This window comes from Opisthorchis viverrini (assembly GCF_000715545.1).
Source record: "Opisthorchis viverrini unplaced genomic scaffold scaffold232, whole genome shotgun sequence".
Taxonomy (NCBI): Eukaryota; Metazoa; Platyhelminthes; class Trematoda; order Opisthorchiida; family Opisthorchiidae; genus Opisthorchis; species Opisthorchis viverrini.
The window spans coordinates 322658-345318 of NW_008752096.1; the positions used below are offsets into that span (position 1 = coordinate 322658).

At 45.9% G+C, this 22661-nt stretch overlaps 2 protein-coding genes across 2 annotated transcripts in view; one reads left to right on the top strand and one right to left on the bottom strand.

The window, feature by feature from the left end:
* Nucleotides 1–673, top strand: part of T265_11019 (hypothetical protein) — a gene marked incomplete at both ends in the record, with an annotated part of 18703 nt that extends 18030 nt beyond the window's left edge. Inside the window, one exon of the mRNA XM_009177556.1 lies at nt 562–673. Within this exon, the coding sequence (XP_009175820.1) occupies nt 562–673 (112 nt within the window). The remainder of the gene's footprint in view (nt 1–561) is intronic.
* Nucleotides 1–22661, bottom strand: part of T265_11018 (hypothetical protein) — a gene marked incomplete at both ends in the record, with an annotated part of 64852 nt that overhangs the window by 28026 nt on the left and 14165 nt on the right. The window contains 5 exons of the mRNA XM_009177555.1: nt 71–126; nt 9847–10447; nt 10675–11066; nt 11348–12122; nt 13493–13553. Of these exons, the coding sequence (XP_009175819.1) occupies nt 71–126; nt 9847–10447; nt 10675–11066; nt 11348–12122; nt 13493–13553 (1885 nt within the window). The remainder of the gene's footprint in view (nt 1–70; nt 127–9846; nt 10448–10674; nt 11067–11347; nt 12123–13492; nt 13554–22661) is intronic.

Genomic DNA, 22661 nt, shown 5'->3' on the forward strand with positions numbered 1-22661 from the left:
ATGCTGAACAAGGGCGTTCATGCGTTGAAGTCGCCTGCGAATAGGCTGGGTAGGAACGGAATCTATTCACATCTTCCACAACAGATGGATAGGGATGTCCGTTCGGAGTGTACATATCAGGATCGGCTAAAATAGATGATGTAGAACGGAGGATGACAGCAATGCAATGACTCGAAACACAGTGAAACAACGAGTAGTACGGTAGGCAGTAATTCCACGTAATATCGATGACATCACGCAACAGAACGGCGGTCAGCTCTGCGTTCATCCGTTGAAGTGTCATTATTCTGCCTGTGGGTGGCAGTGATAATGCCCAGTGCCTTCGTGTACACATCATGAAATCAGACATCAATCAGTGTTGCTGGTCTTAACAGGCATGCCAGAAAGTATGTCCCGACCAAAACCGATTTTGTACCTAGCTAGCCGAAAGGGGATTTATTTCCATCAGTAATGATGATACCGTCCTGTCACTCACTAAGTGTGTCAAGAAATCCATCAATAAATGAAAAAATATTGAAAATATGCCCGTTTGAGTCCGTTGAACCTGTTATTTTTTCGCAGCGCGGAAATGTTGGAGCACTTGAATCTTGTGGACGTGTCGGGTGGCCGCACTAAGCCGAAGGACTGTTTGAGTAGGTCCGATGCGCTCTCAATTGAATCTGAAGTCACATGAGCTAGCGTAATGGAAAAATTACTGACCCTCACCACCATCATTATCGTCACCGAAAACAATACGTCAGTAAACAGTGTTTCTTAACTGCCACTGTGACAAGAATATATGTTCGCCGATTTCATGCTTGGTAGGGTGTTCAAACCCAGAGAGGTTGATTCGGGTGATCAATCAGGGTCGTTGGATCAGAAGTGTGAGAGCAAGACAATGCTAATTGACCATATGCTGGCAGAGTTGTCCAAACTTTAAGGAACAAGCAGCTACACTTGTTCCAACGTCCAAAATGGACACAGGAGATCGCTTATCAAACTAATCTAGCGGAAGGCTCTCTGGATGCTGCATGAGCAGGTGATGGTTACACAAATCGTCACAGGGAGCTAAGATCTCGTTCCTTCGCAACGGATTAGTAGTATTGGTCGATGGTCAATACTCAGAACAGTTATTATCATCACCTCCACGACTTAGTAGACAGAAAATAGGATAATCGTTCAGCTGTAATACCTTTTCGGTACCTATCTGCTATGCCACCCGAAGGAGACACGGGGGTGGGATACTGTCAGCTTGCCCAAGCCTAGACAAGTCAGGATGCAGCCGCACTTCAGGAAGACCAACTAAGGAGTTCGATAGTGTCAAAAGTATCGATCGGCGAAACCTAACAGTCTGATGCATGTGCAGCTTAAAACACCCCTAAAAACCTAGTATTGTGAGCTAATCTATATCACCAAGTCATGTTAATCTAGGAAATTTGTTCCATTTTCCACTCTTCAAATGTTACTGGCACGAGCATACAGTTGTCCCAGGCTGTACGAGGACGATATAACTCATATTGGATCGAACCCTGTAGATATGCAAACAGCCTCAATCCAATAGCCTCAAAAGCTCCACTGCAGGATTCCATAGACAATGGTACAGTTGAAAAACGTTAAGCGCTATGAAAAATTGGTTGGGATGGGAGTCAAACATGACACTTGTAGACGAAACAGTACATATAGCTGATAAATTCATTTTAAGCAACCCAAGCGTTCTGGTCAAATAAATTTCTATTAGCACAGAATTTTGCCAACTTACGTATCCATGGTTTGGACATTATACCGGTCTACTTATCATGCGCAGGTGCACTTCATAACAATATATGACCTGGAAACCTCGATACTCCGAGCATATGTCGGAAAACCTATCTGCGTATCAATGTATCCAAAGTGCTGCTCGGTCGAAACAATGGACTGGTGAGGTTGAAGTAGGCCAGATGGTTTTCAGAAAAATAACGCACGCGACACATGAACCTACGACCTGACCTGATCACGTGCTTTGAGTGCTTTGCACAGTTCTCTCCGCCCAGGTACGAATAGACCAGAAGCTATCTAGAGGTCACATTAGGACCTGCAGCCAAACTAACTGGCCCTTACCGCTCGTGGCCATCACTAGCGGCACACATTACACTCTGGGCAGTCACCCCAACGCACGTTTACCAACAAAACTGGGGGAGATGACGACATGGTACGACTTGTACATGCATTCTCTAGTTGCTGGCGCCATTTTGGCCCAGCAACATCGATCGGCGATCTTTCTGAAGCTCAGAAGGCATCACAACGGTATTTTCATCCCATTATTCCACAGGCTCCAAGAACCCTGGCGATGATAACACAAATTGAAGATATGCATTTCTGTATCGCACGGAGTCACGGGTGATGCCAAAGTCATGTATGGAACCGCCACCAATTTGACACTATCATCTTGGGGAAATACCGTAGTCAATGACAGCCAATCCGTGTTAGGGGAAAGGAACTGAGGTACGTACATGTCTCTTTATTAGAGAAAAAGTGGGATGTCGAACACACAAAAACGTCAGAAAAACAGCCATCCATTTCGCTGCTAAAGCGCTTTCCCAAACAGGAAGCGATCAAGTCAAGAAACACGTTTAACAGCTATGAAGCCGTAATAGAGTGGAATTGCAAACAGAACAGAGAAAAAATAGAACAGATTCTACAACCTAGGCCATGCTTCCTGCATACCAATGGTCGCAAACGGAATCCAGATAAGAGGAAGTTGGAGCCAGTCTGAATTCATCGCAGTGTTGCACACGTGTCGCTCAGTTACCGATAGCGCGCGAACTCGGTGATTTCGACAAACGCGGTGTTCATTATACCAGTCAAAACAAATAGCGTGCAAGAGGTCGTACGACCGAATCCTAAACGCCAACGGTAATAAATGAGGTGTTCTGTATAGTTGAGCGTATCCGCGACCTATCATTTGTTCCCTGTTGAAGGGTCAGTAATCTTCAGAAGCTTTGAACAGCAGTGAACCGCCCTTCGAAGTGTTCGAATATTGAGAGGCACAAATCTAGCACACAATGAGACCCTTGCTGACTGTACATGTAACGAAGGCGGAATTATAGAACTGAAGATTGTTTTTTTAAAAGCCGACTGCCTTCGTGAAGGTTTTCTAACCTGTTGTGAACACGTCAGAAAACGCCACTGTGGACAGACAGAACCCTGCACACGGTCTACTGATTTGCAACCCACATTTATTGTGCACCGATTACGATGGTCTTAATCGGGTAAGCAAAATCATGTACCCCATACTTTCAACGCCCAAAAACAAGGGCAAATAAGAGATGGAAATAGAGATGCTATCAAAGTTCGACACGCATGGTGGAGCAAATTTTGCCTCGGTAGATTGTTTCTAACTACAACGGACCTTTCATGGGTGGTAGAGTTATCGACAGTGCCGTTCAGTTTTCCCAAGAGCGATTTACCATCACAAGACGTTCTGATGTACCTACGGGAAAATGAGCAATGTAGCGTGGCAAGCTTTTACATAAAGTTCGTAAAATTCCTGAGGAATAGCACCCTATTACCTCACAATCTTCAATAAGCTTCACACCGCACAAATAATGGCCGCTACACTGACACGGCCTTCGGATATACAATGATCCCACGGGCAAAATCGACGAACTTTGTTCATCACGGAAGGCAGGAGAGCAACGGTCCGCCACTCTACAACTAATAGTATTGAGGTGGTCCAAAGCTAGCACAACAAGAGTATGAAGGCGGCAAGGGGTTTCCTCTTGACTACCAGCAGCTCAATTTTCCGGGAAGCATCAGTGATGAGTTACAAAAAGGCTGACACTAAAAGCCACGCACTCCGACCTCCCAACAACTGACAATGACTGCCAGTGCATTGAAATACTTTTAGAAATAAAGAGTAATGTTATTCAAAAAGCACCTGTATCATGTGGCAGCATTAGGAACTATGCGATCAGGTCCTACTCCCTCCGCCTTTGGGCTAGGCTGACCATGGTGCAGTCAAATCATTGGCTCCGGGCAACACCCTGCAAGAAAACCTTAGCACTATTGCCTCAAGAATCAGGCTATTGAGTCAGAGACTGGGGTCGGGGTACAAAACCCTCCTTCTTCCACTGTCTTATGGGTCAAGCTTTTGGACCAAAGACTCGAGACTAGATACGTCGGCCATAGTTCATTCGATGTGGACAAATGGAACGTAACACCAGCTCATTCAGTATGAGAATAGCCGAAGCGCGCATGCAAAAATCGGCTAAGGTGGTGCTTACACACGACCCAGTATGGCTCGACTCCCTCGATGATCCAGAAGCGTCACTCTTTGGTCTTAGTGGTATGGGTACTGCTTTGAGTACGAGAGCTGAGGAAGCTCTGCTTGATTGGATCCCTGTGAATATCCAAATGTCGGAGCCCACAGCCGACGACCCTAAGGCCAAAATGTTCCCGTTACCTCCGCATACGCCCCAATAAACTACAGCTATAGTAGTGCCAAAGACACCTTTTACAGAGGATTTCCAGACTTTTCCGGATGGCCAAGTGCAACAGTATCACTGTTCCAGCTAGTGAGTTGAATGCCGAATGGAAACTAATCGACAACTATGAAAGCCGGAATAGATAACGATGAATGCCTCATAGTTCTGTGCTGACCATCATCTGCTTGTCGCAGGCGCAAACATACAACACAGATGTGAGTAGCAAACTAACCTGGATACAGGTTGTCATCATCCGAGCCCCTAGACTCATCACATAGCAGCTATTTGTAGGTGACTGTGTATGCATCGACTCAGGTTATGCTTCAGTTGGTGCCTGTTTTGTAGTTTGTCTCTTTAGAAACAGTGGAAACCGTTCATCGCTACGACACCCACCACTTGCAAGTTGCAATAGTCAAACAGATATCAAAACCAGCTGCTGTCCGGACACCTAAAAACTCGAAACAGACCGGTAAGCCGAACGAAGACTGGTTCGACGTCCACAACTGAATGTGCGCGTCCCAAAACAACCCCACGACCCAGTAACGGTCCACATATCTGATCGAGGTGGGGGCGATCCCACCGGATCGATAGCACCAATCAGTAAGGTTGCTAAAACAACCCGACCCATAGTCCTAGGACTAAGGAGGGATAGTGGCTGAAAAGCCCAAGGAATGGAAAACACGAGGACGGTTGAAAGTTCAATATACCCGCAACGCCGGTCTAAGCAAACTGTTAGCCATCACGGAGGAAAACAGCTCACACTTCTACTTTTGGCCTTGGCTCTCGGTTCAATAGGCGGACTGTTCCAGATAGCAATTTGACTGACCTGAGGTATCCACCTTAACGGTCGATGCACAACCACCCGCACGTGAAATGTAAGCTGTTCCGATTCAGGTCAAGAATTAAATCAGTCTTTTAGGGGGAAGCGAAGCACCCTTCCCTAACTCGCTCTCTTTTGCCTGTTTAAGAGTGAAAGAGTACTCATGAAGGTGTAAGTTTCCGGATAATAGTCACATGAGTTCAACGCCAATAGTGCTGCTCTTTTTCTTCCCTTCACAATACGCAGTCGCCATCATCAGTATTGATACCGATACTTTACTGTTGCACGATCACAAAATCTATTTAATTAAACTTAAAGCCTTAAATTCAAAAGAAGACAAAAGGATGTGTGAATGAGGGTGCTGGTCAGTCGCAAGCATTCTGAAGTACCTATATCTCCGAACATTAAACTAAACAGTTTAGAAAAAGCGACAGCAGGAACGCCAGTGACGTCGAATAGCCACCATTTCTAATGTCTTCAGCAAAGTGCAGGAAGTTGGTGGGAAAGGGGATCCCATCCCGGAAGGCAGACCGTACCAATAATGCCTAAGCTCTTTATAATCTCTTTCTCACTCTTATGCTAAGTCATAAGTGTGCACCATTCTGAATTAGGCACGAAGAGCTGTGCTCGTCTCGGTAGATGGCATGCGTAACACATGACCGAGCCGCCACAGTTGATGGATCTGAATGTTTTCCACAACTAAAGTACCCATAACACAACTAAAGATCCGTTTTTTCGTTAATTTATTGTGCATTCCTTGAAGCCATTTGATACCAGCAACGCTTATGAGACATCTGTGGTAAAAAACTCAGAGATGCCTCAGACCACCTGCCTGTAGAGGCTATCGCCCTGCTGTAAACGATTCAAGTGATGAACGAACCTGCTACCCCCGAAATACGATTGCTTCGCATGGAAGTAATCGCATGGAAGACCTTAAGGATCTAGAGTACGCAGACGATATCGCGGTAGTTGGTTTGGACTCCAACCGGATGCAAATTCCACAAAACAATCCAAATAGTGTTATGCGGTATCACATTCGCCTTGAGCATTCAAAGTGCAAACTGTTATGGTACGACTGGGTGAGTGCATCACGTCAGACGTCAAAAATGCTGATGAATCGAATGCTAGAGTCACTTAGGCCCGCTCTGATCTGAAGTTCTGCAGTCAATGTGACGCCGATAAGTCAGTGAGAGACAGAGTTTGCAGTGTGACGGTATGCCAGGTATTGCTTTACAGCCGTGAACCTGGTCAATATGCGTTAAGACAACAAAGTGCTTGGGTTTAATCATCGGTGGATTCGAAGCATTATACATATATCGTGGAGCCATCGGGTTCAAAGCTCTGAAGCGCGACTAATGAACACTGAGAGCAAAGCTGTTTGTCTGCTTGGTGAATTGTTACGGCTGCATTAACTACGCTGGTCTGATCATGTACCTCATATGCCAGGTGGTCGACCGCCTCATCGCGCTGTTTGCTGAGGCGGATTCCGACTGGAAGACATTGCATGGCAGGGCATGAGAAACAATACAGCGGATCTTAGTTGTACTGGAAAATTTCGTCTGCGATGTTACAGTATCAGAGGCCCACGACATCAATGGTAAGGGATACTTGTCCGTACGGCGATGTCATACAACTCATGGTACTATTATATCCATCCCATTCTATTCTCTTGTTCTTACTTGTTTTCTGCAACTAGCAGTCTCCATTTATTTGCCACAAGAAACTGCAGCAACCCAAACATATTCACGAGGTCCATTACTGTCAAAATAAGCCAAAATATTCTACCACTGGGCACATGCGAGACAAGCTCATTTACGTGCACGTATTTATTCCGGAACTATGCACGTAGATACGCCAAACTAGTCACACGCTCAAAAGCATATCACATGCGATACAGCGGAGATTGCCATCTTCCAACCCTGGTGTGATTTGATGGGAATCCATGGTGTATGATCAGAGATGCATTGGCTTGGCGGGGGACCTGACGCTATAGGACGAAAAGATAGGGTTCTGGCACGCACTACCAATGGTCATTATCAGGTTAACCTGATTACCGGTTGGAAAACACTCGATACAAGCTAAAGGTGGATACGTGGTGTAGCTGTTTAACTAAGTGTTCTTCTCTTGTTAACAGAGGAGCATGAAGACGCCAATGGAAATCCGAACATGCCACCCATTGTTCTCTCTCCTCCCATACCATTATGATGTGATGGCCTACATAGCTTGATGCAGGCTTAGGAGGACAATTACCACCTAGGCTGATCATATTGCAACGTAGAATGTGAGCGATGGGAATAAAAACCCATCGAATGATTCACGAAAATTAAACTATGGACGGTATCAGCTGAAGTGATATATTGGCAGATGTGGTTGAAAGGAACAGTTTACCGAAATTCCACCCAACGCGAGTTCGTGAAGCAGTTGCAAACACTTGATGTGAATCGCATCGACGAAGAGTTCACTCAGCATCATGTGCTGTTGCATTTTATCTGCACAAACAGAACTAACCTTTGACGCCCAAGTTATGTAGAGGTGCGATCACATGTTGCATCAACGCATACCACTAAGTCTAGCAGCAGTGAATGATGAAAACATTAATCACGTAGACAATAAAAGCGGCCAACCCAAAATCCTGGTGATCTTGGGTGAACGCGACTAGTTTAGATGAGTACCAAGTAAAAGCCACTGAGTTGAGCGTTGTCAAGATTGCTAGAAAACCTAGCAGCCCTGCTAGTTGGTTGTACTTAGACCTGCTGAGCTGAAACAGCGGATGGCCTGACGGTAGATGACAGACTGAAACGAGCAAACATGAAGCTGAACGGTGTAAAATACTCGGAGTAGCATAAGCCCGAATCACTGGTCCATAAGTGTACGTCGGTAAGGGAACGTTGTTGAGCGTGACATTATTTGTGGTGAGGACACCATCGGCCACAATACATAGGAATACAGCACATCTATTCTTTACAGTAAACCGTGTGTATGAGTGCGCTGCGCGTCATGCAACTTTTTACGAGCCACACTTAGACAATGGAGAATTTCATTCGTTCACATTATAGCTCGTAAGGCCATGACCCCGGAGCATGATGAAGTGCATCGGATCCGGAACTATGAACTTCTGACAACCTGGGTACGTCCAACTGTTGAGATAGTGAGTACAACCCTTACGTCTCCCCAGAAAGTAGAAGCAAGATTATGTATCACCTAATCTCTGGCACACAAACCGTTTCTTGACTTAAGTGAATTGGAAAAAGTTTGGAACCAACCGAGAAGTCATCGTTTCAGAAGGGCTTGGTAAACAATTGGTAGTTTTTTATTTGGGCGACGTTTCGCTTTTGACACTTTCTTGAATTGTCAGATATGCACAATGAGCAAACGATGGTCACCCTATTACATACGGATTCAACTATCACCGCACCCTGAATTTACCTCCTAATTATGAAGATCTGCACGAACACCAGTCAATCTGAAGGCTGAAAGAGACGTGATCGATAACACCAAGGCGATGCATGAAGATAAGATTATCCGATCACCAGTAAGTGTGTGAGAAATGTGCCAAAAAGGACCCATGCATTGATGTCCTTGTTGTGCTCTACTCGTTGATCTTTGTCAATTATCTAAAGCACACGCCATCACGGGCAGTGGATCTGGCAACTGCCAAACGGGGACTTGTCAAGCTGAACATGGATGAGTCCACTGACGAAGGATATGCCTTCTCATGAACTTTTTAGGTCCAGATCGGTGTAATCGGCCGATATACAAAAGATCCCCAAAGTCATAAGGAGTGCAGCTACATAAAACACTTAAACGTGAAAACCGCGCTGCAGCAACAGACGTACCAAAAGACCAAAGATCGAGTAGCCGGCAAAAAATCTGTTTCTAGTATACCTAAGATGATAATTTGGAGGGATGTGATGAATCCTAAAACGGATTATATACCGACTTAAGTGTGTCTTTTTATGTCGTATGGATAAAGGCAATACCATACAGATCGATGTTCCGTAGCAAGGCGTGCATTATATGCCTGTACTAAATCTGGCCATTTTACTATGTTTAAATCACTCACTTTTTACAAACCCGCAAACCAGAGTGATTCCATATTCCTAGGAAATATGGCGAATGAAGGAATCGTTAACCGTTCAGATGAAATACCTCCTCGGTGCCTAGCTCCCATGCCACCCAAAGAAAACACGAGGACTGAGATATCGCCAACTTGTCCAGGCCTATACAGAAGTCGAGATGTCGAGGGTGGTTTCGATCCACGAACCTTCTTGTCTGTAATTTAGGCCCGAGCCACTGAGGTAGGTCAAGCCAGAATAAAGAAGACAGAGCAATCACTATCTGCGTAAACAACCATACTGTCATGCCGCTGGTTGTCAGACGTGACCAACTTTTAAACATGGGTTATTAGACCTGAATGCTGACCTCATAAATTGAGTTGGTTGGACCCCGTATAAGACTGAATATCCCAGTATCCTTGTGATATGGCGAAGCTTCATTAACAAATATTGATTTCTCTCAACCTATATGGAAAAAAGTATATAATAATAAAATAGAAATAAACAAGGATAATTGCAGAGCACTTACACTTGACGGACCCGAGAAGCGTGCTTATACGATTCCCAGCAAGACTCGAGTATGAGGACTGGTCGGTAGAAATAATATTATGGTCGGAGAGCGAAAGACCTGGAAGATTGATAGGTAGCCGAATACGAGACGAGTCAGTCGTTTGAACAATCGAATTTGTGTTTGACCATGATGACGGTGATGTGGACGTGGAGGAAGCAGGAACGGTTGCTGTTTGTGCGCTGGAATATCTCGCGTGTTGGGCTTGATTTCTAGCGTCCAGTCCGGCGATTAATGTAGACAGCGCAGTCGATGTAGAACTCATGGGTGCGAGAACCGCACCAGCTAATTGTGGCAGGGCCATTGTAACCGGCTGGGGACTCCGGACGGAAGATAACAGGTTGGGCAATGGGTTACCGTTCTCTTCAGGCTCGATGCCTGGGGAAATAGCTTCAAGAATGGGAGCCCCACTGGTGTTGGTTTCCATCAGTGGTGACGACGGTGACACATTTGATCCGGTTTGGTTCGTTGAATTCCGGGACATTATCACCGGATAATCACTCGGTACCAGCAGGTAAAGCTGCCGGGTGCTCCCATCGGGCGACTGGCCGAGTAAGGTCTGCTGTTCGCAAAAAGCAAATAAAGGCCTGATAAGAAGTGCGGATGTTTGAAAGGAACGATGCTACACATACAGACGATAGGTAAAACTATACATGTAATGGTGAGCTGCAATTACTCCAGAAACAGCTTAAGGGAGGGTGTGACCAGTTGAATTCAATGATAATTCCCCATCCCTGTGTAGTGTGCCGATTACCAACAAATAGCATACATTGTGAAATTATGACTTACTCGAGCCGAGTTCATAAATTCCCCGCTAGCCATTAACTGCTGCAGATCGGATGAACTCAGCAAAGATCCGGGTGCTGGTTGCAACGAGATAAAGGCGGTGGGTTGCGTCGAAACGGAGTCCGCGTTGGTCTCCGCAGACAACACCGGGTTTTCCGTCGACTCACCCGTCACAGCCGTGGTATTCGCACTAGATTGTGTAACAGGCGCCAGGGTGAGAAGTGTAGGCGTCGAAGAGGTCCCTAAGTGGCTCGGGGAGACGATTCGAGTATCATCCGAACAGTGTGAAACGCCGGTATCAGAGGTCACCGGAAGTATGGAGTTCTGTGGCAGCTCAACGGGTGTGTTGGATGCAGAACGTTGTTTTTGGGTTTCTCGTATCAATGCTGCCAGACCTATGGGAAGAGAAAATAAATCACAAAACGAAGTTTACACCAATGTGAAATAACTGCGGACTCCATTGAGTGGCAGCTCCCAATCCGAACATATTTAACACGCGACCGTCCCTCGTAGGCCCACTTTGTACTACTTTGAGGGGGCAAAATTCTAGTACCTATGATACCAGAACATGCAGATTTTCATTAAATCACAGTTTCCTCTAACCGGGTTAACAAATAGGATGACAGTAGAGCGGTTGATTCAGTGTTCTGAAAAGTTCAATTTCAAAGCTACTAACCTTGAACGTTTAGCACTGCTCTAGTGACAGGCGTTGATCCGTTAAGTTGTGAATGGGGGGAGGTAGACGTAAGTGTTCTGAAAAGCATAGGAGGAGAACCTCCTGGATTTGAATCAGCCCCGTGGTCCACGGTCAAAGTGACCAATTCAGTGGTTGTCTGAGGGAGGTCTATCGTCGGTTGAGTAATGGCTGCTGAAGTTCCATCCCCGCTGTTGCCACTGCTGCTGCTATTTGTAGTGGAGGTCGTACTGTCAGTTGCGAATGCTGTCCTGACCAGCCACTCCTTCTCGAGCATAGTGCTAGCAGTGGCTAGTGTCACAAGACCAGCCGATTCGGGAGTTTCACGTGATGCCGCCACTGATGAGGCTGTGCCTGGAGAATTAAGTGCCGCAGCAGCAGCCATAGCTGCCACCGAACCCAACTGACCAGGCGCGATGAATGATATGAAAGATGAGTTGGAACCGGAAGAAGGAGCTGAGATGAATGAGGACGAAGATGATGAAGAGTCCGTTTCTGTAATATTATGTCCGGGCGCGACGTTGGGATGGTTGTTATTGTCGATGCAACCACCAGTGGTGATATTGTCACCACCACCTCGACCATCGGTAAGTAAAGCATGACCAGATGCGGCTGTGTTGGCAACTCCTGTGTTTTCCCGACCGCTGCCATTGGTCATTGTGCGTAGTAGTCGGGGCAGGACACTCATGGCACTAGTGTCAGCTTGCTGTACCAAGTGGACGTCTGAGTTTGGCGAAGACTGACGAGGCACTTTGAGCTGTGAAGGCAAGAAAGAAAGATGTGCGTTGAGGGGAACTGTGCATGAAGGTGCACTATCCCCATGCGGTAGACTGTGCTACACAGAGCTACAGGCAATCGTATAGACTCATATTTTATTGGGAGGTATCTTTTCGTAGGCCCATTGCTCAAAATACGGACACTTGGGATCAGACAGAACCACCGAACCACCCGAAATACTACCTCCTGCTTACTGATGACAAAAAACAGCTGATTAAACCAGCTCTGAAAAACAGCGAGAGTTCACTGAGAACTCGGAGTTCGCATTTCTCACGCAAGCTACGTGATTTCCACGGATACCCCAGATAACTTATACGAAGAACATAAACTACCGGAATATGTAAGCCGCGCTGCTCGCCCTGCACGCAGGTCCCTTCAGAGAGCTCGTTCCCCAAAAGAATTATCTGAGTAGACAAAGATCAGAGACTTAATAGTCGAGTCAGAAAGCTGCTGTGATGCGATCTTCATCGACCAGAGTAACGTAGCGGTCAGGAAAGATGCTTAGATAGGAAGTGACAATTCAATAGACACGAAGCACATGCACCCACCAGTACGGTAACCGAAGCATTAGCTCCAATGATTGATGAGCAGTAGTGCTAGCTTATGGTCGAGAGTCCACAGTTTTAAAAGGACGTGGCTACCGTTTTGGGACCTGAATATGAAAATAGCGTGCCTAATACCTCATCAAGTAGAACAGATGTTCTTGAGGAACGCAGTAATCAGCAATACAACCAGCAATACAATCGCTGGTTATCAGGATGGTCATACAGTTTTGTAGACTTGGAAAACGGAAATATCTCAAATAAGAAAACTTAGTCTCTCAATCGCGATGTTTTTCGGGAAAAATGTCTTAGAACCCAGGTGAGGCAAACCAAAATTGAAAGTGCCAAGTTGGATAGAACTGAATGTGTGGAATCAAGAATTCAAGGATAAATACTTTAACTACATAAGGTTTGGGTGGTGATTTCGCATCCTAGCTTTATGCCATCCAGAGATAGCTAGGCAACTAAACTAGATACAGGCTACTTGGGTAATCAACACAGAATGAAACGCTGAAGACTAAGCTGCCACTGATAGACCGGCTGAAGCCTGAAAATGAGAGCAGTGTAATGACAACAAAATCGTTCAGCTGTAACACCCTTTCGGTGCCTAGCTGTCATGTCAGCCGAAGGAAGTACGAGGGCTGGGATACCATCAGCTTGCCCAAGCCTATACATAAGGAGTCAAGATGCAGATGTCGGATTCGAACCACGGACCCTCCGGTGAGTAAATTCGCGCTCTCACCACTGAGCTATCTTGCAAACGGCCAAGGGAACTTCAGCTGAAAATAAGCAGCGAGAAAGAACTCACAGCAATCATTTTGAGATCGTCATTTCCAAACTCCCCTTTGTCACGTTTGTACTTTCCATGACTGAAATGAGACGAAGAGTGAATGCCAATACTTAGAATATTGGTGAAAACAAAGGGAATGATATCAAAGAAAAGTTCGAGGTTTTTAGCATGTTTACGTAAAGATGTTGAACGGTCCATTGACAGAACGAGTGCACTGGATAATCATCTGGGTTGTTTCTTTGATACGCAAATTCAAGAAATGACTTGATATAAGGATTCCTTTTGCATTTGTGTCCCTTCCGTTTGGGGAAACAGCGACCCTGGCGGAACCGATGGTGAAACAAGTGTGGGTTCCCGAAATGGACAATATATCAACTAGACGAGCTGTAACAACTACAGCGTCATTTGCCGCAAACAGAAATTACTCACTCACGCAGATGACTGAACAACCGAGCCATGTAGACAAAGATTGCACAGTTCCGTTGTGCTCAGCAGTTGAGAACACGTACTGAAATCACAGCGATCAGTAACGATTGTAGGATACCTCATAAAACCGTGGTATAACGATGGCTTTGGCCGCACATTATGGGGCTATTGCCGTTCAGATATTTGACTACCCAGGCTGCCTTCTTTTCTACATTGTGATTTTTCATTGCAAAGTGAATAAGACATTTCCGTGACCCACGATGAAACTAACACAGCCTGCCACAAGACAGCGAGGCCCGAAAGACCTCGAAGCGTCAGTCAACTGTGACCGAAAATTACGCCAATTGGATGGACATCGCGAGCCATATGCGAAGCAGACGAAGGCGTGCACTGATTGGTCAAAGTGCCAGTCAATGAGGATCGAGCGTCTACACCTTGGCGTTTCTTGCCCCTCCACGAAGATTCTAGCGTGATAACCCTAGAAACACCACAAAGGAGAGATTCAGTTGGTTTCCTCATGAGTAGTGCATTACGATTATGCATGTGTCGCGATATACCGAATATCGCACATACTGAAACATGAGGCGGCCTGGTGCAGCACATTCAGTAGCTTAGAAACACCATAAACGAGAGACTTAGCTATGTTCCAGGTGAACCTTTAGCAAGACCAAGTTTGTTTGCATATCAGTATATCTCGCTAATAACGGTTGTAATAACTTTTCTGTATCAAGCTGCCGTGCCTTTTGATATACTACAGCGAGTGGAATAGCAGGCCAAGGAGCGTCACAGGAGTTGCAATACCATCCGAAGACGCAACACACCTACAGTGCACGACTGTCAACTGCATGATGCACTACGATCAATATATTAATGGCTTGCTCAAGGGTAGACAGGAATACTCGCACGCGATCAGAACCTTTGACTTATGAGCGACAGAGGGCAAGCCCATATGCACAAGCTGCCCTGTTGTTAGCTATTCGCCCAAAGCAGAAATATTCGATCCAATCTGGGGAATTCACCCAGACTGCTCTCCCCTTTTCATGCACACATTTGACACAGGTGAGGGAGACTCATTTTGAGTAGGGGTTTGACAATGAAAAGTGAAGAGATCAAATCGCTTAGTAGCCGCACCCCTGCGACATCTGACTGCCATTCAACCTGCGGGCGAAGGAATATTTCCAGATTGCTAGAGCATAGTGAAGAGCAACTGGACTCGAATAACCAACCTCCTGCCAAACATCAAACCCAACACCGAATGTAAAACTCGAGAGAAACGCCTCAGGTGTAATAGAAAAATATAAGAAATGGGTAAAAAGTGGCAACAGTCCGCATGCTGAGCCAAGTTCTCATAGTACTGATTGTGTCAGTTTGCCACTTAAAAAACTGGAGACGGTTGAAAAATAATGAAATATTTAGCGCTTGCATCCTGGTAAAGTACTGCACTCTGAAAAACCACCGATGTGCTCCCACTGTCTGTTCTGCACTAGGATCAACTTGAGGCGACTCGATTGATAGTTCAACACAGTCCAGCGTGATGTAATGTTCGAGCGAACCGTATGAAGTGCATATACAGAGCATACCGAAACTTGGCTACAATGTATAGTCGGTAATCAGATCAGAATGAACACATCGTAACATATTCAAACAAGGGGTTTAGATAAAGCGTCGATTGCAAAACGTACCATCAGCGCGCAGTCTTTTGTGCAAAAGCACAATCAATATCTTGACACCACGGTGGCATACTGCTCAAAGGCGGAAGCTTGCGTTTGAGTTAGTGGATCGTTGGGGCTAGAGTCTGCTACCCAGGTAAACGAACTTATCCACTACATTGATTAGTTTCAGTTTGATCTATCCAATCTTGCAGCACCAGTGTGAACTTTACAAATGCAAAGCACATCTCAAACTGTGCAGCAGAATCATTTAGGTTATTTAAAACAGTTTTTTCTTCAAAGGTTCTGGTCCGAGAAGAAGAACATCATTCGCTTACTCAATCTGTGAGCACTGGTCTGGTGGTATTTCGATTTCCGAGGTGTTAGAGGTAAAGGTTCAAGACGCGTATCAAATAAGTTGAAGAAAAAGGGGCCGCAGAGCGCATCTTTGCTTGAAACCATCTTCGGTGACGGACTAATGTTGACGTTCCAAGATAGTTCAGTTAACCCTTCCTGAGGTTGTGTTGACAGGGCCCTGCTGAACTGTTAATCAAAGTTTTACATATACACTCATTTGCATACCGATTTAGTTTTTAGGAGACTTATCTTAAACACAGGCGAACCCCTCTTTTACAACGCTCTTCGAAGTGTTCAGCCCATCGTTCAAGACGGCCTTTCTGTGAATGGATTGAGGTCCCATCCTTTTCTGAGATCAATTAACTAACACCCGCCTTCCTCAGACCGGTGGATCGAACTAAGTGAAACAGCGTGCGATTGTTCCCTGTTGCAAAAAATTTCATTTCCCGGGCTTTTGCTTTCCACCAGCGTTATCTGATAATCCTCAGGTGTTTGCTGATACAGCTTTCCTGGCTTTATTCATAGCTGTAATCAGGATGACATCCAGCGTTCACTGGAGTGTCTGGTAGACGAGTCAAATGCTGTGAAAGTGATTCATCCAATCGTGACCCAAACCACCATTATAACCACCGGCTATGGGAGCTTCTCAGCGAACTCAACTCGATAGTATTGAGCTGGTGAACTGCCTTTTTATCAACCGGCGAGTCCCAGCGGGAAAGCGAACGGATACACATGCCCTCACCATGCCGTGATCGGATCATCATCATCATCAATGACAGCAACATCAGTGTTGGCACTGATGCTTCACTGCCGTGATCGGAGTCAAGTGGGCGACAATCTTGTACGGAAGCTCTCTCTGCTACCTGGTTCCAACTGCGTCTACGCCTGGTTTATAGTTGGTGGCACCTAAGTCAAACGGTGTGAGTACTTGTGCTGGAATTTTGTGCAGGCTAGAGACAAATGTTCAGCACATAACTGAATAAGTCCCTCCGCATTATCTGTACGATGAGCATCAATCCCGAGTCGGCTGCCAAGATGGGCTTCATCAGGACTTAGTCGGCCAACAGGAGTATTCATATCATCCGCCAGAATGACCATAGCTGCGCTTCTCGCTGACCGGAGTAGCCGAAACAAATCTCTATAGAAGCTGTCTTGCTCCATATCAGAGCTGCCGTCTGTCGGAGCGTATGCTGACACAACAAAACACCAGTTACTGCGTCGAGATGCGTTGGTCTCGAGAATCAGCAAAATTAACAGCAAAGACGACTGTTTACTGGTATCCAATCTAGTAAGGAGCATTCAGCACAACTCCCACACCGTATAAACCACGAGCCATTGCACCAGGATTACCGGAAGAGTGGAGTGGAGAGATCACCGGAAGAGTGGAGTGCGGGAAAACTGCGTTTGCTCCGAGCGGTTTGAGATAATTGCGTGGGTGCTTCGGAGAGGCAATGTACATCAATCGAGAGGCCAAGGTATGGCTAATTTGGTGCACAGTACGAATGCTAAAATCAGTAATATGGAACAGATTCATTGAATTCAATTAGGGTTTGCTTTTATTCATTTCACCGGGCAGAAGCTCAGATAAGTAGCGACGGTTAGGTGACGCCAAATGAGTCGGAATGACGTGTGGAGTAGAGTTAGTGAACGAAGAGCTGCTAGAATGAATGATACTTCCCGGTTGCCCAAGCCGAAAAAGCGGGTTTGGTTGAGGTACCCACCTTGTCTTTGACTGAAAAGTCTGACCAACAAGGCAGTGAGAGGATGTAAGGTTTTGTTCGGGGACCCTACACCTACCCTCTGATGCAAAAGTCTAAAGCGCGAGACAGCGTATATTCGAGCTTTCTTGAGAGACCTCTTCCCAAGCCAATGGCTCAATATTCTGACCCACTTGGCTGAAGAAGGGGGGCGCAAGGAGTAAGGCATAAGTGACTGCTAACGCGGCTGCGACTGCAAATGTCTTTTGAGCAGCATCAAACCCTGATTTTAAAGACATTTCGAATGAATAATGCACCGGTGGTCATGGTCAACCGTTGGGCGATTGGAGTGTGAGGTTTTTAGGGCCGAACTTTGCCAACCCGTCGTTCCTCGGAGAAATGCAACATTATTTGTTCCATATATATGAATATGCTGGTCGCCTGAAGGAAACATCTTACTGCCGTCACACTCCTATCGCAGAGGACAGTACAACTTTACCTCTAGACCACCTATACATATGACCTCTCGCAGTACAGAGACCCGTCGTTCTTCGTTTTACTGTTCCCCATTGGCCTTCCTGAAATGGGTGAACCTTAAGAAACTGAGTTTCCGCCAGTATAGCCCTCAGGATCATTGCGGCACAGAAACCCAACCGATAAGGCAAGGTGATACCTTCCGGTAAGGGCTACCAACAAACACCAGAAATTCGTAAGCTTCCCGGACCCTGTGTACATCATCATCATCATCATCATCAAAGACAGCAACATCAGTGTTGGCACTGATGCTTCACTGCCGTACAACAGTGTACAGTCAAACCTGCTTCAGCAGCATTTCCAAATCAGTTGCTGTGCATAATTTATCTTTTCCAGTTTTCCTGTACAAAAGTAGAGTAGTGACATGACAACAGAAGAGCAGGGCCAGAACAAAGACATCGAACAAAAAGTGGAGGAAGGGAAGAGGAAACAATGATTTGTGCCACTGCTCATGCATCATTCATCACTTATGCACATTGTACCACTATTAGGATCATCAGAGAGCCAACGAACGTCCATCTGAGCGGCTTATCTCGATGTGGCGCTGTTCCTGAAGTTCTTGGGTTGAATGATCAGCCCCCCCCCTGCGTGGTAAGCCATGGAAAACGACGTCTAGAAGTCACACAAATGAGTTCTCAGAAATCGTACTGACAACTAAAGAGGGAATATTATTCCAAATACCAACTGTGCTAATTGAAAATTGTTTCAAGTGTGCATTTATGTCGTCTCCACGCAGCAAGTTAAAAAAATTGGTTAGCAGGACCTTGATCAAGTAGGACAAGAGAGAGTATTCCAACCGATGAGGACGGTGGCGGTTCAATTTCAACACGGCTAAGTGACCGAATAGCGAATCGGGTCTGATATGTCTTTATCGAACTAAAGTGGCATGTAGGCTCCCAGGTGTCAAGCGACTAATCGCCGAATTGGACGTCAAGTCCCACTCCGAAACCAATCCGGAACCATATGGGAGGGCTATTCTCAAAAGCTCCGCTGCATCCGCAGATCAATCTACGGAAGGATTCCGGTTACGATCGTATTATATTCATAAAATGACCACGTGAAGCATTCTTTTTCCCCAACTATACCGACGAGACCACTGATGTTGACCGATGCGCGAAATTCCGTACCAGCAGGCAACGAGTACGATGGCGAACACCAAATAGCGAAGTGTCTAAAGAAAGACTGAGGTCTCTACAGAAATGAAACGTCAAAAAATGGAGGAATTTGCACCAGAAATGGCCGTGCCCTATCTCACCCGATCTAAGTGGCTGGCAATAGACAACCGTCTGCGATGCGACAAGTGAGGAGGATCCAGTAATCCACTCACAAAAACACCGGCTAGACAGCCTGAGCACTGAATAGTTTAGTAGGCCTACCGTAGCAGGGGCCCTGGAAAAGGCTGGATGGACTGTAAGCCTTAATCACCTATCAGATGAAATAAGATGCAAATTATGCCCTTCTTAAGAGTGAAAAGGCTCAAAGACCACATGCTCTAAATCCAACCCCCTTTCAAGGAACACGTAAAAGCTACACTAATCTATCTGGTGAAACATTTCAGTACTATATGAGGTAAAGAAAAACGACGTCCAGAAACAGTGTGAAAACCATAGTGGCATTATCCTGCTAGCTGACCCATCTGGAGTATCCCCTAGTTTAATCTTTCGCAGGCTGAATAAACCCACAGACAGACCCGGGAAAAACATGCTCGATGCGATCATCATCATCATTATCGACAGCATGACATCAGTGTTCAACGCCGATGCTGCATTGCCGTTGCGATCTACCAAGAGAGTATAGAGATTCTGCATTTACCCTTCAACAATCTTTAGAACACCCGCATTGTTTGTAACAACCAACAGTGGTCATCTCTGCTGAGCCGAAAACTGCCACTGGTTCAGCCGACAGCGGTTCATGGCAGTGACTGGGTAGCAAAGGTGTTCACCGCATATTCCTGATTCTCAATTCCTGTGAACGTGTTAGAGTCTATGGTGATGTTGGGGATACCAGTATCCCCAAAAAACGTTTGATTTTCGAGTTATAGCCAGTCTTGTTTTCTGAAAACTTAAACTTTTCAATTTTGCGCTTTATTCCAAAGGGACCACGCTTATTTTCTATTGGCCAGTTAGACCCCATGTGCCAACGAAATTATTGTTCCCCAAGGACGCTGATTTATATGAACATATATAATGTATATGTTCGTTCAGCTGTAGCACCCTTCCGGTGTCTAACTGNATATATATATATATATATATATATATATATAATGTATATTCGACGATGCTCCCGCTATACTTCGCCTTTAGTTGAGGCAGTGAAAACTCTCCTCCGAAGGTCCGGTCTTCTCCTCTCTACGTTAGGATTGGTTGGGCCCGCGCCATAGCTGAAAAGTTGTGCGCTCGTTCTCAAGGCACGTATAGTCGTTGATCGTACCCGTTCAGATACATAACAGGTTATCCCCCACCTGGGCTGTTAAGCAAGGTTGTTCTATCGATAGTTTTGTAAGACTCGCAAGCCAAAAGATTTCGGCGCGCTGACTGTAGGCCGAATGAACCAACGAAAAGATTGGAAGCAAAATCACCCTCGCAAGTTTACTTTGAAAGATATAAACCAGGCATGAGTTCACATGCCTACAGCAACAGTATCAGAGTTTACCTTGCATCAATTGTTTGATGGGACGCTTTGGTCATTGTTCGGGGACACCAAAGTGTCTCGGCTAGGCAGAGCTCAGTAAGTTCACCTCTGACAGACCCATCCGCCATCTCTTTTTGGTCTCGGAATATCTATTCCTACCACGAAATCTGAAAGTAAGGCGCGAACCCAAATAAATGCTTCAGCCAGTTTCAGCGCAACCGACATCTGGAAACGAGGCTCTTAAGGGAAAGTGGCATTTTGTCTCGGTTGTATTCAGCTGCCCCGGTATTCGGTCGTTGCTCCCGGGTAGTTCATTGCTATGTAAGCCTAGTTTCTGGGAAACTATAATTCATCGCGCTTTGTGCAATCCTTTCCCGCTCAGGTCAGTCGAGGGTTATACTTCAGTGTTGAGTACGATTAAACAGAATTGAAATTTAAAGCCGAATTTCAGAGCGGAGTTGGTATGTTCAAGTCATGTTGGTCATTCGATTTATCATTGTTTCGACTGAAAAAGTAAGTGCGTTCGCTGTCCAGTTCGAAGATTATCAAACTGGGTGCGTTGCGTCACCGTCAGAAGCCCACATGTTGATGTCTCTGATCCGGCTTCGTGACAGCGTCGACTTCCTGATAGTGATGTCGCATATGTTAGAATAAAACGGATTTATGAACCCATGAAGTTTATCCTGAATCTGGTGACGTTGCGTGTATCCACGTTACCCTTACAACTGCCCCAACTAACCCGATCTGCTTGCATTCCCACCGCCTTCAGAATATGCAACCAATATCTAGCTGATGTAGTATGTACCTCTGTACTGAACAAGTCTTTCAGGTAATGACAGAAAACCTAGGTTTATGTCAAAATATCGAAAACTTCAGGAAGGTTAAAGGTGCGATATTCATTCGGTTTTCCAATTGCCAATGTGCCATAGGCATATTGGTTCCGGACGCTACAGTTCCGACCACTGGCATGTTCAGTTAGTTCGGGAATGGGGTAGCCACGCGCTGAATCCGGTAGCTTTGGTGCATGCGCGTTACTGATTGAGCGATCGGGCCATTTCTGCCAGTGTCAGTAACCCTGAATGAGTTGAGTCCCGGGGTCCCCATCCAGGGAGGACTCAGTTGTCGAGCCGACTAAGTTTACCTGCTAGTGTTTTCATACTTCATTGCTAGATCATACACTGTCCACCTCTGGGTCACCTACACTCAGCACAGGGCCGAGAGAAAAGACTTCTGCGAGACAGACGGTCATCTGGCGGACGGAGTACATGTCCGAACCAGCGTTACCTATAAAGCATGAGTAATCCACCTATCACGGGAGAGTTCCTTTTTTCCAGGGTGGGACGAGATGGGTCAGGTAGTTAGAGCGCGAATTTGCTGACCGGAAGGTCCGTGGTTCGAACCCGACCTCTGCCTCTCGACTTCCCCTGTCTAGACTTGGGCAACCTGGCAGTATCCCAACCCTCGTGCTTCCTTCAGGTGGCATGGGAGCTAGGCACCAGAGGGATGTTACAGCTGAACGATTTTTCCTCCTTTCCAGGACCATCTGGTGTACCTCAGCATTGCTAATGCGATGTTTCAGCAGACCCGACCAATGCTTCGGAGACATCAATGGTCAACCACTGACATCTTCTGTATATCCTATACGCGCATAGGCCACGTCTCTGATCCGCAAAGCAGTATGGATTGTAAACTCTGCCCTTGACGGACAAACTGACGTCATGTCGGTGCCATAGGTGTCGGAGGTTGGCCCTCCCGATTCGAGAAATAATCTCATCTCCAGCCAGTCCACCGAAACTCATACTGCCCAGGTAAACAAATTTATCTACCACGTCAATTGGCTCATCTGCAAGCATAAGGATTGGGTTTGATCTCACCCAGTCTAAAAGCAGCACT